This window comes from Plenodomus lingam, assembly GCF_022343315.1.
Source record: "Plenodomus lingam strain CAN1 chromosome Unknown contig_19, whole genome shotgun sequence".
Classification (NCBI taxonomy): Eukaryota; Fungi; Ascomycota; class Dothideomycetes; order Pleosporales; family Leptosphaeriaceae; genus Plenodomus; species Plenodomus lingam.
This window is the reverse complement of record NW_027093936.1, coordinates 859831-876976: the sequence shown is the minus strand read 5'-3', so window position 1 is coordinate 876976 and position 17146 is coordinate 859831. Positions and strand designations below refer to the sequence as shown.

Genomic DNA, 17146 nt, shown 5'->3' with positions numbered 1-17146 from the left:
AAACGGAAGGCGTGGTTGTTTTGGATTGCGCAGCAACGGGTTGAAACCCAAGGTTGAGGCTGCGGCTAAATTGACTTTTTACGTACACTGGCGTCCTTTTTCTTCTCTCGTTTCCTTCTCACGCTCTTTGCTCACGGCGCCAGGGGGGTGGAAAGGCAATGGAGAAGTGGTTGTCGAGAGGGTCGGGCGTTGTTTGATTGGCTGTGGGAAGGAGCCATGGTGTAGATAGAGTAGCGCGCGCTGCTCTCTGCGCTGCGGGTGAGTGTGTGCGATGGAGACTTTGGACTGTGAGCGATGATGTATATGGGATGTGATGTGAGTTGTGTGCCAGTAGAGTATTCTATGTTGTAGCCGTGTACAGTACTGTTCTTACCATCATCACCATGTACCATGTAGGTAGGGTAGGTAGGTGGGTATGGCAATGGTGATGTGCAAGGGCGCGGGCGAAGAGGGACTGATGACATAATCCATCCTTCCTGCGCCGATCAGATTGGCGGAGTTTTCCCGAGGCGGAAGGGGGAGGGGCGTGCAGGCTGAGCACTTGAGCTATCGCGGCACTTTGAGCGGAAAACCCCCGATTGGACCCGGAAAGAGCGAGCGGTGAGGGCAAGGCGAGGGAAGGAAGCAAGCGCAAGAGTCCTAGCCTAGAGTCCTGAAGAGGGAGACTGGGAGAGGGAGTGAGGTGTGTGTGTGTGTGTGTGTGTATGTGTCTGTGTGTGTGTAGTAGTATGTGTCTGTGTGGTGTCGGGCGGCGGAGCGGAGATGGCCACGGCAGGGTCCTCCTGGGGGGAGTCCCTGTGGAGACCAAAGCACGCGACTCGCTTCGGAGAAGAGAGGGGATGGGATGGGAGATTGATATTGTATGGTACAAGCATGGCTATCGCAACAGGCTAATGATTGCGCGTGCAACCGTCAGATCTCGGTGGCAAGGCCTTTTTCTTCAGATGCCGACTGGCTGGCCGACAGGGTGGGACTATGTAGGTAGATATGGGCATGTCGGTATGCAAGTCCGTACGGTTACTCTACGGTCTCTTTTTTGATGTTCCAAGGCTGTACCCAGGAGAATATTACTCTGTTGATATTTGCTGGTCTCGTTGTAGTGTTGTAGTCCTACGCACGTAGCCGAGTCTTGAGGACAGACGCTTACTTGAGTCTACCTACTCTATTACTCCCTACCCACTCTACTCCCTACCTACTCTACTCCCTACCGGTACTCTCCACCTCGACCACGGTTACACACGCGATCTCGAGAGAAAGACAGGCCGAAGAAGAATCATGTTGGATCCATGCTTGGGGGGGAGGGGGGGGGTCGAGGGCAGTGGGCTGGCGTGCAGGCTTGCCCATGTTTCGCGTGTAGGAGGTCTGGTAGGATCGAGTAACGAGTACCTAACAGCAATTCAGTGCTTGGTTGAAGGGGGTTCAGACAGCCTCGACGGGTCCATTGGCAAGAGATAGCAGGCCGGGTTGCGGTTGCAAATCCTTTTATCACACGGAAACCGGAGGGGCAGGCCGGCCGGTGATTGGCCGGGCGGGGATCCCTTATCGCTCGGTGGGCGGATGGGTGGCCAAGGGCGTTGAAGTCGGAAACGGCAGCTAGAGCGGATGGGCGCGCTATTACTAACGAATTCCTCCACCATGGCCCGTGCTCCGACCCTTTTCTCCCAGTCCATGTTAGGCTTCTTGCCCTATCCTTGCCCTATCCTTGCCATCCTTGCCGTACCATCCTCACCATCCTCAACTCTATCCTTACACACACACACACACACACACACACACACACACACACGCACATGTTTGCCATTCACACAAGACCTGAACTTGCTGATTTGATCTTGTCCACGCCTTTGGTGCCGAATACAGAGGCCATTCAAGTCTAGTCCACTCCCACTCACTCACTCACTCACTCTCATCCCCTCCCACTCACTCACCCACTCCTACTACTTCCACTTGGACAGACGGGCTGACTGTTCCTCCTCCTCCCCCCCCACAATCCCATACCCATACCCATACCCAATCCACGACCATCATGCCTCCCCTCTAGATTCACTCTTCCTACCCATCCTCTACTGGTAGAGTAGTCCACCAGGCCAGCCTCGTCACGCTGCTTCCCGCACGCGACCATCCGCACCCGTGAATCCTACAGACCCTCAATGACGGCACCATCCATCCACCACCTCATCCTTCTTGCTGCCGTAACCGGCAATCTTGGCCCCCTGATCAGCTTCCCCAATCGTCACCCTCTGCCTGCTGGCTACCCGGAACCCTCCACCCAATATACACCTTGCGACCCACGCCGATAAGCAACAGCCCTGTCACTTGTATCGCTACCACCACCTGCAACTGCAAACCAAGACCCGTCCGTCTACCATTACCTGCTTGGGCTCTCTCCCGGATCCTAGCCTACGGCCCGCACCTGATAACTAGTCCTCCTTATCTTGTCTTGCCCTTCATCATCCTATCCCCCCCAAGGCCGATCCACCCTTACCCTCTATCAGCATGACGACTGCCGTAGCCATGCCCTCGATGCACCAGCACCGCCCCCCCTCTGTTCCCATTGCCCTCGCTCCCGCCCCTGCCCGCAAGATCCAGAACCTCTCTCCTGGCAAGGAGAACAGAGTCACCGGCAAGCCCACCTCCAACAACGGCCCCATCTCCAATATCCGCTCGCGCAGGGAGCGCCCTTGTGACGCCTGCCGGAGAAGAAAGAGTCGGTGTGTGATACACGAAGGTGCTGCCCTGTGTGTCTTGTGCGAGTTTCACAAGCAGGACTGCACCTTTGTACAAAGTCCTCTGCCAAGAAAGCGAAAGGTCGTCGTCGACGCCGACAAGAAGGACTCGCCCAATGCTACGAAGAAGAGGTAGGTTGACGCCTTTCCACTACCCTCCCTTTTCCTCGTCTTGGTCTTGGTCTTGGTGACTTTTCGGTGCACCTGCCTGGCCTCGCGTTCCGATGGTTGGCCATGGGCGTTCCCGAAACCACCGTCACGTGCCCACGTGCGACCGTGGTCCGCGTCCTCAGTAGCCATCTCAGTGGAGCCTTGGTCGTGGTCCAGCAGAGGTCACACTTGGCATCGCGTGTGTCACGTTGCTAAGAAAAGATTCGACTAACATCTCACTCCTAGGTCGGTTGACACAGAGCCTCCACCACTAGCGCTATCAACAGCAAAGATCGCTGCGACCACCGCATCAAGCCCTCCACCATTACCACCCCCACCTCCATCACAGCTGGCCCGGCTGACCAACGTTGACCTTCCGCAACTGGGTGAGACTTTAGGTCTACAACGCCGGCAACATAGTCGGTACATCGGGCTGAGTTCTCCATTCGACTCGTTGCTGATTGGCCTATCCCAATTCGATACCCGCAACGAATCCGCCTTTGATCTGGGTACCCTTCGACGCGTGAACGACCATGAATGTTTCATTATGCTACCCGACGAAAACACACAAGACTATGCTGGCGAAGCCGACGCACTGAATCTTGTCGAGCAACTTGTGCATCCGCATGGCCCTGCTCTTTTGGATCTCTACTTCCAGGTCGTTCATCCTAGCTTCCCCATCATTCAGAAACACCTCTTCGTCGAACGCTATCGCAATGGTGATCGATCCTTTTCACCGGCCCTCTTGGCCGGCATGTACATACTAGCTCTGAATTGGTGGTCCCTGAACCCTAAGCTCGCGAGCTACTCGAAGCCTGATGCAGCTCGGCTAGAAGCCATCGCGATGAAGGCCTTGACCATGGCCATGGAGCGACCGAAGCTGTCGACCGTCCAGGCTGGTTTGCTGCTGCTGCAGAGACCAGAGGCCGACTCGTGGAGTCTAACGACGCAATTGGTGGCGATTGGACAAGAACTGGGCCTGCATCTCGATTGCACGTCGTGGTCGGTGCCACTGTGGGAACGTGGGCTACGCAAGCGAATTGCATGGGCGCTCTACATGCAAGACAAATGGAGCTCGCTGATTCACGGTCGGCCGTCACACATTTTCAATGCCAACTGGGCCGTCAAGCCAATCACCGAGGACGACTTCAACGAACAAGGGGACGGGTACGACACAAAACACGAAGAGACGGAAGACGAGCGGGAAGAGAGTGACAGGGGTCGGATCCTCTTTGCACAAATGATTAGCCTGACGCAGATCATGGCCGAAGTCATGGACACCTTTTACACGCAAACAGCCATTCACGACTTTGCCAATGCGGGCAAGAAGTCTACCGAGTTGATCCTCGCACGCGCCAAGCCGGTGCAAATCAAACTTCGTCAGTGGCACGAGAAGCTGCCTGCGGACGTCAAGATGCAAGCGCCAGCCAAGGGCAAGCTCACCTCGACAGGTACGTTTAGCAATGGGCACACATGCATATTGGCCCTTTACTTACCAATGACAGGTTACCTCCATCTTGCCTACTTTGCCACGGAAATCACTCTCCACCGCCGCATCGTCCAGTCTCTGGACGCGGCGAACCCCGACTCATACGGCCTCTTCATGTGCCGTAATGCGGCAAAGACACGACTGATATCCGCCATGGACTTTGTCAACCGGCTCAAACCCGAGCACCTCCAAGCCTTTTGGTACTTTGCCTCCAAGGTAAACTTCACCCTCATCGGCACCTTTGGCTCCCTCCTGTGGGCCACGGCCCCAGCCAAGGAAGAAGCAGAATTCTACAAGCTCCGGCTGCGCGAATACCGCTGGACCCTCTCCGTCTCGTCCAAGCGCGCAGACTTTCTCGAGTATGCCGTCTCCATGCTCGATGCGAGCCGGGCCATGCTCAACAATCTGGCCGAGAAGCCCAGCCTGGCTGAGCAGATTAGCAATGCGGGTGTGCCGCCGGCAGCGCCTCCACGACAGTACTCGTCGTTTTCGTCGTCGCACATGGCGCAGCAGCAGCAGCAGCACGAGTTTGCGCGGTATGACTGCGAAGATGTCGACATGGATGACGACAATGATCTCCAGCGCATGTCGTCTGGCGAGAGCTTCGAGGGCTTCAACGATGGATCGCAATATGGCAGCCAACCACCGAGCCGGCCACACACGGCCGGTAACTCCCCCCACTCAGGCTGATCCTCTTTCTTTTCCTTTTGCATCACGCTTTTCTTCTTCTCCAACCGGCGGTGTTCTGCAAGACCTCGTTTCCCATCCTGCGCAACGCAGCATAGATTTTTCTTTCTTCATTCATCTTCCCTGATTTCTTTCTTTCTTTCTTCCTTCCCAGTTCTCCAAAAAAGGGCTTCACGTCTCTTTTTGCCTTTGTTGGTCTCCCACTCTGCCCCCCTTTGTTATTTTTTGAAAAATCTTGGGTTTTTCTGCTGCGGTCTTTGTATCCGAGGCATATATGCACTCCTGAGAAGATCGTTTCTTTTTCTCGCCAGGAAAAAGGGAGAGGGGAGGCGAGGGAGGCATAGGGCGGGTTGCGTTTATACCTCCGCCGTGGGCAGATTGCGTGAGAATCGCGCCATATTGCGACGTGCGTTGCTCCCACACCACACCACACCATACCCCCCCTCCCCTCCTGGCCTCTTTTTTTTTTTCGCTTCGCTTTCACGTATGTACTTTTCATCACTTTTGGCACTTGAGCACTTGAGCACTTGAGCACTCTGCGACTTTTAGCGCTGTTTGGACTTGGGTTTGAAGGCTGCGCGGATTATGATGCTATGTTGGGATGATATCTTAGACTTGATGCTTTTTTTTTGTTTTGTTCTTCTTTTTGGGGTTCGAGGGGGAGGGGAGGGCGGTTTAGTGGGGTGTTTTTGCAAAGGATGGGATAGGATGGGATTTACGATGCTATGTTGGGCTGGATATTGGGGAGCTTGTTGAATGTTGAATGGTTATTGCTCACTGGACCCGATGCGTGTGGGCGTGGGCGTGGGCGTGGGCGTAGGTTGTAGCGGGGGAAATTAACAAGGGATTATGAATGATTATGAATGATTTCAATCTGCCTTTTATGCATGTGGTTATGTGTGAGGAGTGAGGAGTGAGGAAGTAAACAAGTCCCTGTCCCATCTCCTGTCCCCTCTGACTACACTACCACCACCACGCCTTGACCACCACGACATCATACAGCCCATCTCCCTTGACTAGAAGCAGCAGAAGAGAAGAAGAAGAAGAAGAAGAAAAAGAAGAAGAAAAAGAAAAAGAAGAAGAAAAAGAAGAAGAAGAAGAAAAAGAGTGCGTCAACTGATTGCCACACTACTCAAGAAGAACACAGCACATCACATCACCCAAGCCAAATCAACAAATTAAAAAGGTCAAGATAGGTCAAGATCAGGTTTACGTCACCGTCATGCGTTATTTCAGGTTGAAATTGCATTGGGAGAGAATAACCGCCACACCAGCCCTCAACCTCACCACAGTACTTTCTCCACACCCCCAAACCCCCAAACCCCAAGAATCAGCTACTATACCAACCACAAACCACAAACAGCAAAACAAGCAAAAAAAAACAAAACCACCATAGCACAAACGCAGCGCTCCAAAGCACGAAACCCACTACCCGTCCGGCTTGCAGCCCCTGATTGGTACAAGTACTCATTAGTCGTGAAAAAACAGAGGTCAAACAAAGACGACGGTTACACAATGCAAATGCACATGCAAATGCAAACAATAAAATGCAAAACACTCCACCATTTCCGTTTCAGAATTGCAGGCATGAAAAGTGCATCACCACCGCTCAGTACTCAGTCCCTCCTCTACGAGCGCCAAATCCGCCATGTCCTCTTCTTCCGCGGCATCTGAAAGCTCTCCTGACTCATAGGCTCCCCACGACCACTATAACTCCGCCGCTCGTCGTCAAAACTTCCGTCCTCGTCCTCGTCCTCGTCGTCTTCATACCTGCCGTCGCCGAGATACCTGGCGCCCACGCCAGCGCTGCCATTGCGTTGCGGGTAGCTTGGATACGGGTTTGTCCGGTCGTAACCGCCGCGTTGGGGCTGGGCGTACTCTGCGCGCTCGACCGGCTTGGTTTGGTATTCCGAGCTGATCGAGGGCTTGCGTTCGGCAATCGGGTGCATGGCTGGGTGGCCGCGGCTACCAGGTATGGTGCTCGGGTACGTCTTGCCGTCGCGTCCGCCGCTGGAGAAGTAGTCGCCACCTGCGATGTCGTTGCGAGCTTGCATGCCTGCTGGGCCATCGCGCGAGTATGGCGAGCCAGGGCCCGCGCCGACGACGGCTGGGTGCGGCGGGTACGACTCGCGCTTGGAGCGTTTTGTCGAGGGTGTGTGTGCGAGAATGTGCGCCTCATGCTCCCACTTCTTGTCGTGAGAGTGCTGGTTTAGAATGCCGCCCATGGACCGTCTGTGTACCTTGGGGTCGTCATATTCAGTTCCCGCAGCTGGAGCTGGAAGCTGCGACTTGTGCGACGAGTTGTAAGTCGGGTTCTTGCGAGTGGATGCGGAGCGGGATGGGAGGACCACCGTCTGGCTTGCAGTCTTGGTCTGAGGCGGCGGGTGTTGAGGAGCGCTTACGTGTCTCTTCGCGGAGACAGATTGCCATGCAGAAGCTCTTGCTCCAGTTCCTGCATCCGCGTCCAGGCTCTGCCTTCGGCCCTGACCTTGTACTGCCCCATTGCGAGATCCATGTTGCACCTGCTCCGACCCTAAGTTCTCAGCTGTATTAGAATGGTAACCAGAACTCAATTGCTTATCAGTGGAAGGAGCTCGGGTAGAAGGAGTGGGCTTGTTCTGGGAGTCAAACGCTGGGACTCTGGGCGCGACCTTGTACTTCTGCTCAGCACGCCCTTCTCCCTCTTCATCCGTCATCTCCCCAAGATCACTTCCGCTCTCACTACCAGACATGGAGTAACCGTCGTCGCTGATCCTTTTGTTTCTCGCACGTTTACTGCCGCTGCCGAAGCCACCAAAGATGCCCTTCGACTTGCGGCCTTCCTCCAGCGTTCCAGGCGCAGGTTCTGCATAACGGAGGACTGGAACAAGAAGACGGTATGGCACGGTGATGCCTGCTGGATCATGCTGCGAGACTTCCACGTTGAGAGAAATGTCTAGTCCGCCTTCAAGATCAATGAACTCGCCATGTTGCTTCAGTGCTTTCTTGCCGAGTACACTGGGACGACGGTGGAAGTTGGAGGGTCGACCCTGTGAGACACTGTTGCGAGTACGAGGAGGTGAGAGGCTTCGATGTGATTCTGGACGTGTATAATCCGTCGATGTACGACGTCGGAACAAAGAAGACAGCGAGTTGCGGCGCGAACGAGTTGGTCTTTCGGGCTCAGATCGGTCGGGCGAGAACGAGGACTGAGGTTGACCGTGAGTTGCCACCTGATCCTGATCCGCAGCCGCGTACGCAGGGTTATTACGAAATGCTACCGGTGGCCCGCGGCTTCGTGCTGAAGGCCGTGTTTGACCACTCAATCTTCTGACCAGTTGTCCAGGCGCAAAATCAGAAAGTGCCCGCGCGAGACGCGGACCAGCGTCTGGCGTTGTAGGCGGTGAAGGTGTCACTGAACGACTTGATTCGGGTTGGTATTCTCGTATGCTGCACCAGTTCCGGTGCGGAAGCAAATGAGTGTTGTTTCGTTTCTTTCCGTCTACACCATGCGTGAAGAGTCCAATCATATCCTCGTCTGTACATGAGTCGAGATGATGGATCTTGTTGCGCTTGTTGATGATGTCGGCCATGACATCTGGGGGTGGTGTGTTGACAATGGCCGAGGACACGACATTTGGCATGTACCTATGATCCTTGTCCTTTGGAATGTTGAGCTTTTTGTTCGAGTAAAATTGTCCAACACCTGCGAGGTGGACATCTCCTCCCAGAATGGTAATGCGAACCGATTTCGTCGAGGCAATATGTTGTAGCTCACGAACTAGCCAGTTGCGCTCTTCTTTGTGATGCTTGGCGGTCCAGTGATCGTCCAAGTCGTCCAAGATCTCAACACCACCATCGAATTTGTTGATCAAGTTACCCAGCAATCCAGCACGTCCAAGGGCTTTCAGAGGGTCCATGAGTCGGCTAGTCAAGATATTCTCGAGAAAGTTCAAGCGAGGGTAAGCGATGGGCACACCCAGGAGGACGATGAGATGCTTCGTCTCTCCCTTGATGATTTCGTCTTCCAAACGATCGAATATAATGTCGTAGGAGTCCTCGGTGAGAATTTCATCACGTTGGCGTTCTGTGCGACAGTCGAGGCCCAGGAAAGCAACGCTGCGACCCAAATTCAGGAAGACGCTTCTGGAGCGTTCCCTTATGTACGGACCTGGGTTCTTGCCCAAGACCCATGAGGGTTCAGTCTGTTCAGTTTCGGTGGGCAGAGACTGGTGTTGGAAGAGCATGTAGTACTTGAAGGCCACAGCACCGACTCCGGTAAAAACAGGCGTTTCCATGAAATGATGTGGATAAGAGCCGAATCCCTGAAGACTTTAGTAGGATCAATGAAAATAGTAGGTGATAGCTTACGTCAATGATGTCGTGATCATCCCAGATATTGACCATCGGTATCTGGGAGTTCGCCAAGCCGAACATGCCTTGCGAAAACCACATCGAGTATCGGTCAAGGTAAAACTGTTCCAATTCGTTCTGCATCTCTTCGGAGAATGGTTCATGATGCTTTTGCAATGGATTCCTGCTCTCGGTCCATCTCCTGAAAAGCGTGGTGTGGTGCATGGCAGCATCATTGTAGATTTGATCTCCTCCACCAATCATCACATGAAAGGGTCTTGATTGGTGAGAGTTCAACACGTCACGCCAAAGCGGGTCTGGTCCACAAAACTCATCCGGGTCAACACTAAAAGAGAAGCCATTGCAGCTGTAGAACATGATGTTCATAGATTCACCTTTGGCAGGCACCCAGAAACCAGTAGCAGGGCCACGGTTGATCTTGTAAGCGACGCGTGTTTGAGTGCTTCCCAGCTCAATCTCAAGACTGAATCGCCAAAAAGTGACACCGCGCTCAGCATGCAGGCGTACCCCAGGGATATCGCGCAACTTTCCGAGCTTCTCACCATCCTTTTTGTGAATCCGAGTAGACTTGGCTCCCGATCCACTTGTTCCATGTGTACTCCGACTATGCGAGAACAGGCCGCTCTCGTCTTCGATACGTGAAAGATCCTTGTCCTCGGCAATATCATCAATTGGCTTGACGTAGAGCGTTCTCCCGGTACGTGAAATCTTGGTTTGACCTTCGATAGGATCTATGTAAGAAGGATCGAGCTGATCGACATCAACCTCTTCTGGAGGTGGCGGAAGAATATCCATGGGCTGCTTGAACACTCGCAGGGTGGGTGGCTTGTTGTACGAGGATTGGGCATCTGTCGTGACAATCATAACGCTTCCTCGCCAGATCTCGCGGTCCTGCCCCGAACTACTACGCTCTCTCCTGAGACCAGTATAACGCAAAAGCGGCCCACACTTGAGATATAACGGAGGGGTGAAGGTAGTCGGCTCCGAAGGCTCATCGGCATAGCCATCGAACGTCCGTTGAGCATAGCTTCCAGAGCTTCGTCGACGAAAGGATTGGGTTTCTTCCCACCATGCTTTGTTGCCGCTATGCGAAGTGACTGGGGCGTTCAGATCGAGATCATCAGCTGTCAAGGTTGCAACTTGTGCCTTTTTCCATTCTTCTAGCACGGGAGTCGCCGTATACGTGCGTTCCGGCTGGTCATGGAGACTAAAGTACGAGTGATGGCGGGAATCATGGGATGTCTTTTGCTGTAGTTCGACTTCAGGGTCCATGAAGCCAACACTCTTACGATTGCCAGGAGCCAAAAGAGGATCGGGCGACGGGCGTAGCGTGCTGACGGGCGAACGGATGATCCCCTTGTGGTCTATGCGCTGCTGCTGCATCTCCATTTGAGCTGACATGATGCCTCTGCTATCTCGGCGCGACCTGCTATCCGAACGCGTGATTTCGGCACCAGCAGAGGCGTCGTCTACACCCTTTAGACCGAGCCCAGCGGCAGGGGACACTGACTTTCGCTGCACATTCTGCATGGCAGATGCTGCACTCCGATCACGGAAGCTGCCTGATCCTCGTGCCACGCCGACAGGCTCTTTACCTTTGAGACTGGCGTGCGGTGGTATGGCTGCATCCGTATGCGACACATTCTGATAGCCTGGAGACAGACGACGTTCTTTCTGGGATGTCACTCGCTGAGAAGGAGTGATGCTTTGTCGTGCGGCAGGATCCCAAGGCTCACTAGCATCATAAGTGTATTCCTCCTCGGTTTCCAAGTCTCCCATCTGAGGCGACATGGACTTGCTCTGTATGGGTGCAGAGACATGACGCTTCGAGCCGCTGGTTCGAACGGGCGCCCCCACAGGCTTCTCTGCTCTTTGCGCTGGCTGGGACACGATCCGCTGCTGTCTCTCTGCAGCCTCACGCGCTCTTCTTGCTCGTGCCTCCGCCTCGACCTTCTCTTGGGCGGCCAGCTCAGCCTCTAGCATCCGTGCTCTTCGTTCCTCTTTGCTGATGTCGTCCAGTTTTCCCTCCAGCTTCTGGAGCGGGGATCGATCGGGCACAGAAGGCTTGCGGTGCGAATTGCGGCGCTCCATCGTCCCCGTCAGGGCCTCGACAGGCGCATATGGGGGCGATCGCAATTCATACAGTCTGTCGGCAGCTGTCTGGAGTGTCGCCTGCTGCCTACTGGGGTTCAGATGGAGCACCGGATCGCGGGCTCGAGCAGAAACAGAGCGTGTAGGGCCATGTGCGCCCGCCTTTGATGCATAAGGGTCTTTGTAGGACGAGGGTGGTGCGCGTGGCACTTCTGGCGCTGGGGGAAGGGGCTTGTCGAGTGCAGCGGCTGTCGGTGGGGATACCTGTTGGCTCTGTCGCCGTCTATGTGATGAAGATGCGCGGGCGACGCCAGAGGCACCTTGTGCGGTGATGACGGGGCGCGCAGTATTGCTGGGCATGTTGCTGGCGTTGAACATGGCGGACATGGCTTGCGACGATTCGGGCGATTGCGCATTCATGGAGTGGCGGCGGTAGCTGTTACGCTTCTGCGAAGATTCGTCGGGCTCGTAGAGGAGAGAAACGTTAACGGGCCTTGAGGCGTGGGCGACACTGTCCCTGGTATCATCCATCTTGCGACGCAGACATGAGGGTGTAGCGCTGGTTGTCGCAACCTACCACCGTCTGGAGGTAAGTGGGACGAAGGACGGGTGGGGTTAGTATATGAATGAGCGTCGCACTGTCACATCAGATCTTAGATGAAATCTCAATTGGTGCCATTCGAGGTAGCTACCTAAGAAGGAGGCGGGTGCGGAGATGCGGAGGCGATTGTGCTGGGGTGTACAAAGCATGCGCCGCCGAATGTCGGGTTGAAGTACAGATGGCGAGAAGGAAGAAGAAAATAGAAGAAGAGTGGGCGGCCAACAAGTGAAGCACGCGAAAAAAACAAACAGACGTCAGTGTCTATGTACAAGGGTGACAGAGCCTACTAAGGAGCGGGAGCAGGGACGTAGCTGATGATATCCATTGCCAGTACAGTGGGATGGAAATTAGGATGGCGGGACGGGAAGCTGGGCTGGCCCATGTCGAAGAGAGGATTTGTGTGTGTGAGTGGGTGAGAGGGTGGATGTGTGGCTGGGGGCTGGGGAGGGGGGAGGGGAACTTGGGAAGGGGACGAGATCGTGGAACGGCAGGCGCCACGGTTGCCTACTAGTTGAGACAAGCCGCCCTCGTGTTCCTGGTCACGATGAGTTACAACTTGCAAGTATGTAACATGCCTGGGTCAAGTGCGTTTATGTATTAGCGACTTGGAGTACAACAGTAGCTATACCCTGGCTGTATCAAGCATGAGACAGAGAGAGAGAAAAAATACTAGGCGGTGAGTGAGGGTGAAGGAGCTCACTATGAGTCCCCGTTCCAAGTTCACCTCACATGCAGTCCCTCCTCCGCTCAATGGACTGCTGGAAGCGTATGTGGCGCGTGTGTGGTAACGTGACTAAGCTGATCGAGCAAGTTGATGACTCAGCAGCAAAAATACAGGATGGAAACAATATACAGTCAGCGTAAGACTAATAGTAAATCGTAGGAGTAGTAATGATAATCCATGTAGGACCGTGATCAAAGCCTATCTTAACGTGCAAAAGCATAGTCTTTGGGCGTATGGTGTTAGACTTTGAACGCTGCAGAGCCTTCACGGAAAGGCTGCAGAAGAAAAAGAAGAAAACTTTGTGTACAGGCAGGCAGCGGCGGTCCTGGAGTAGATAGTAGGTAGTTTACCCTGGAGTCTATGTTAGGTACTGTACAGTACCTAGTTTGTGGCAAAGGGCGAGCAGTACCTATTGTTACCGACTGTGGTCTACTGTCATGAGACCAGTAATTCCTTGCTCGTCTCCCTCTCCAACCCGCAGCTGCCGGCCTTACCGGTCGCCTGCTTTGATGACTGAGTCGGACGTGACATGGGAATCTGGCTTAGATAGTACCTACATAGTAGAGTACATAGTGCCAGACTCGACAGGGTACCAGCCTGCTACATGGCCTATCAGGGTTGCTCGGATGCGGGTTAGCGCCGGTAGCTACAAATTGTCCTTGATGTATTGTATTGGCCGGCGGGTGCGGCAACTGCTGCCCACTGCTGCCACTTGCCACTGCCACCTCAGGGCGCCACGCCTTCCTAGGATGATAGGCAAAGCAGTTGCCCGTAACTTACTCTTGTATATACTACTACGGTACAATCGGGTCGGTACAGTAATCCTGCAAAGCAGGTGGCAAGTGCCAGGCAGCCCTGAGCCCTGGCTTAGCGGTATGTACTGTATGGTATAGTACTGCACAGTAAGTACCTAGTAATATAGTATAAACTGTGGCTGCACGCCTTACCTAGGGCTTGCATGGCTGTCGCGAGTGGGTGAACGGGTTGCCTATGGCCCATGTTGGAAAAAAACACCCGCAACGTTTCACCGAGCCAGGACCTTGTTTCTAGTAGTACACACTACATACCTTCCCTCCTCCATCCACCCACTCACCACCACCACCACCACCACCCCCACCACCCCCTGTTGCTCATGCAAAACTGACTCCCTCCCCCCCATCCCGCCTTTTATAAACTTTGATCTCTTTCTTTTCTTTCAACTTGCTCTCGGCTTGTGCAGCGCACGCTTTGTGAAGCCCCGTTCGGACCCTGAGCCCCCACAGCCAGTCCGCCTTGAAGGGACAAGTCGTCGTAATCGGTCTCAATAAGCTCAATACCCTCCGTACAGCCCTTAACCTTTACCGCGACCCCCGGTCCAACACCGTCGCCTTCCCACGTCCTCAAAGACTCGACGGCCCGCAGTCACCTTCGCCTTGATTCACACGCTATCTCGCCAACTCCATCTTGACACATGCCTGCAGCCGGCTGCTCCTAGTCTATTTCTCTGTTGCGCCTTCGCCATGCGTCTTCACCACCTTTGGACCCTGCTGTCCGCCGCCACACTAACAGTACCAGCAACAGCAACAGCAGCAACAGGCCAGCACCTGCCTGCTCGCAACTACTCGAGTCACGACTACTATGCTGTCCACATCTCGCCCTCTGCGTCGCCCTGCGAGTTGGCCGCCCAGCTCGGCCTGACATACGAGGGCCCCTTGGCCGCCCTTGCACACTATCACGTCTTCAAGGCCCCCAAGCACGACACCGATATTGTACAAGAGGCCAGGCAAGAACTCAAGAGGCGACGACGGAAGCGTGAAGTGGGCACCGAGTACAACCCCCTCGACAGTGTACGCTTTGCGCAAAAGCAAAAGATCAAACCTCGACATTGGAAGCGAAGCGTCATTCCACCGCGCCCAGATCGAGCGGGGCCGCCTGTGACGGACGCCATCAAAGCGCAGCGCGAGGTCGCCAACAGACTGCAAATTCAAGATCCCATTTTCGAAGAGCAGTGGCACATCTTCAACGTCAAGACTCCGGGCAACGACATCAACGTGACCGATGTATGGATGCAAGGCATCACGGGAAAAGGTGTCACGGCCTGTGTGGTCGACGATGGCTTGGATTACGACAGCATGGATCTCAAGGACAACTTCTTCCCCGAAGGCTCGCACGATTACAATGACCACACCGACTTGCCCACACCGAAGCTCTCAGACGACAGGCACGGTACACGCTGCGCAGGCGAAATCGCGGCGGGGAGAAACAATTTTTGTGGTGTAGGGCTGGCCTATGACGCAAAAGTCTCTGGCGTGCGCATTCTGTCTGGCGATATTACGGATATCGATGAGGCGCTTGCCATTAATTACGAGATGCAGAAGAACGACATCTACTCGTGTTCATGGGGCCCTCCCGACGATGGAAGGACCATGTCGGCGCCTGGCATTCTGATCCAGCAGGCCATGATCACGGCCGTTCAGCAGGGGCGTGGCGGCAAGGGCTCCATCTACGTGTTCGCCGCGGGCAATGGTGCGGCCAGCGACGACAACTGCAACTTCGATGGTTACACAAACAGCATTTACAGCATCACTGTGGGCGCAATCGACAAGAACAACGACCATCCGTATTACTCAGAGGCCTGCTCCGCCCAGCTCGTGGTGACGTATAGCAGTGGCGGCGGCGACTCCATTCATACCACCGATGTAGGTCTAAACAAGTGTACGAGCTCCCACGGAGGCACATCTGCTGCTGGGCCCATCGGTGTGGGCGTTTACGCCCTTGTTCTCCAGGCTCGTCCAGAGCTCACTTGGCGCGATATGCAATGGCTCAGTGTCATGTCCGCCGTACCCATTGATAAACCCAGCGATTGGACCAAGAACGCCTTGGGCCGCATGTACAGTCATCAATTCGGCTATGGCAAGCTGGACGCATGGGCGATTGTCGAAATGGCCAAGACCTGGAAACTGGTCAAGCCTCAGGCCTGGTTCTTCTCTCCATGGATGCATGTAAAGAAGGAGATTCCAGAGGGTGGCCATGGCCTGGCTAGCAAATTCGAAGTCACTGCAGAGATGCTGAAGAAGGCCAACTTTGAACGTGTCGAGCACATTACGCTCACCATGAACGTAGAACACCAGCGTCGTGGAGACTTGAGCGTCGAACTCACCTCTCCCTCGGGAATGAAGTCTCATCTGGCCATCGCTCGCCGCGACGACGAAGCACCGCATGGATTCCAGGACTGGACGTTCATGTCTGTCGCGCACTGGGGCGAATCCGGAATTGGCGAATGGACCGTCATCGTCAAGGACGTCAAGCAAGGCAACCTCAAAAAAGGTGTCTTTACAGACTGGAAGCTCCGGCTCTGGGGCGAATGCATCGATGCCGCCAAAGCCAAACCCCTGCCTATGCCCGATGAACACGACGACGATGATCACGACAAGATTGACGATCACCCTGCACTCACCACTAGCGTCGGCCTACCTTCTGGTACCCTTCCTACCATCACCTCGCTTCCCGACGACCATCCCGACCGCCCTGTCAACCAAAAGCCCTCCCAAACCCAAGCTAACCTGGCTCAGACAAGCAGCCCGAGCGCCACGCCCTCGAGCGGGCCGTCGGACAACTTCCTCCCCAGTCCATTCCCGACATTTGGCGTCTCCAAACGCACCCAAATCTGGATCTACGGTGCCCTCGGCCTTATTGTCGTCTTTATTGCTGGCCTTGGTACCTATCTCTTTGTCGCGCGTCGCGAACGCATGAAGAACTCGCGCGAGGCGTACGAGTTCGAAGTCCTGGATGGCGACGAGGATAGCGATGACACGGGCTTGCTGAGCGGCGCCGCAGGGGGACGGAAGAAGCGGGCTAAGCGTGGTGGAGAGCTGTACGATGCTTTTGCGGGAGAATCGGATGAGGATTTGTTTAGCGAGGATGAGGACGCGGATGTAGATGACAAGGCGATTGAGAAGCCGTATCGGGATCGCGATGAAAAGGAGCAGTATGATGAGAAGGATGGCCAGGCGGAGGAGGAGGATGATACGCAGAGTAGTGGTAGTTCGACGGGGAGAACCGGTTAAAGATAGATTGCATTGGGTTGATTGAGCGGGAGGACTGGGTTAGAGCTTGTTATGGCGTCGAGGGAAAAGAGGGGATTGGGGTTGTATGAATGAGTTGTATTGTAGGGGTTTGTTTACCACTTGATCATTCATTGGGCGGCGTTTAATGAATTTGTTTTATCTTTCAACTTGGAAATTCTTCATCTTCTGCCTTCTCTCTCTCTCTCTCTCTCTGTCCTCTCTCCTCACCGCTTCACAGTACTTACTGGATGGGAATTTTCAATTCAGCAAATAACGCCC

General features: G+C 54.5%; 3 protein-coding genes across 3 annotated transcripts; 2 read left to right on the top strand and 1 right to left on the bottom strand.

Moving 5' to 3' along the window:
* Positions 1-1710: 1710 nt before the first annotated feature.
* On the top strand, positions 1711-5899 carry IAQ61_004306 (uncharacterized protein). The gene is made up of 3 exons (XM_003838913.2): positions 1711-2858; positions 3123-4327; positions 4382-5899. The coding sequence occupies exons 1-3, from the start codon at positions 2497-2499 to the stop codon at positions 5053-5055; spliced, it is 2241 nt and encodes a 746-aa protein (XP_003838961.2). The 5' UTR covers positions 1711-2496; the 3' UTR covers positions 5056-5899.
* Positions 5900-6277: 378 nt separating this feature from the next.
* Positions 6278-12550, bottom strand: IAQ61_004305 (uncharacterized protein). The gene is made up of 3 exons (XM_003838912.2): positions 12189-12550; positions 9403-12134; positions 6278-9356 (listed from the first exon to the last, which is right to left on the bottom strand). The coding sequence occupies exons 2-3, from the start codon at positions 12025-12027 to the stop codon at positions 6681-6683; spliced, it is 5301 nt and encodes a 1766-aa protein (XP_003838960.2). The 5' UTR covers positions 12028-12134; positions 12189-12550; the 3' UTR covers positions 6278-6680.
* A 1770-nt stretch (positions 12551-14320) lies between these two features.
* On the top strand, positions 14321-16867 carry IAQ61_004304 (uncharacterized protein; the record flags this gene model as incomplete). The annotated part of the gene is made up of 1 exon (XM_066096290.1): positions 14321-16867. The coding sequence occupies one exon, from the start codon at positions 14321-14323 to the stop codon at positions 16865-16867; it is 2547 nt and encodes an 848-aa protein (XP_065953608.1).
* Between the last annotated feature and the right edge of the window lie 279 nt (positions 16868-17146).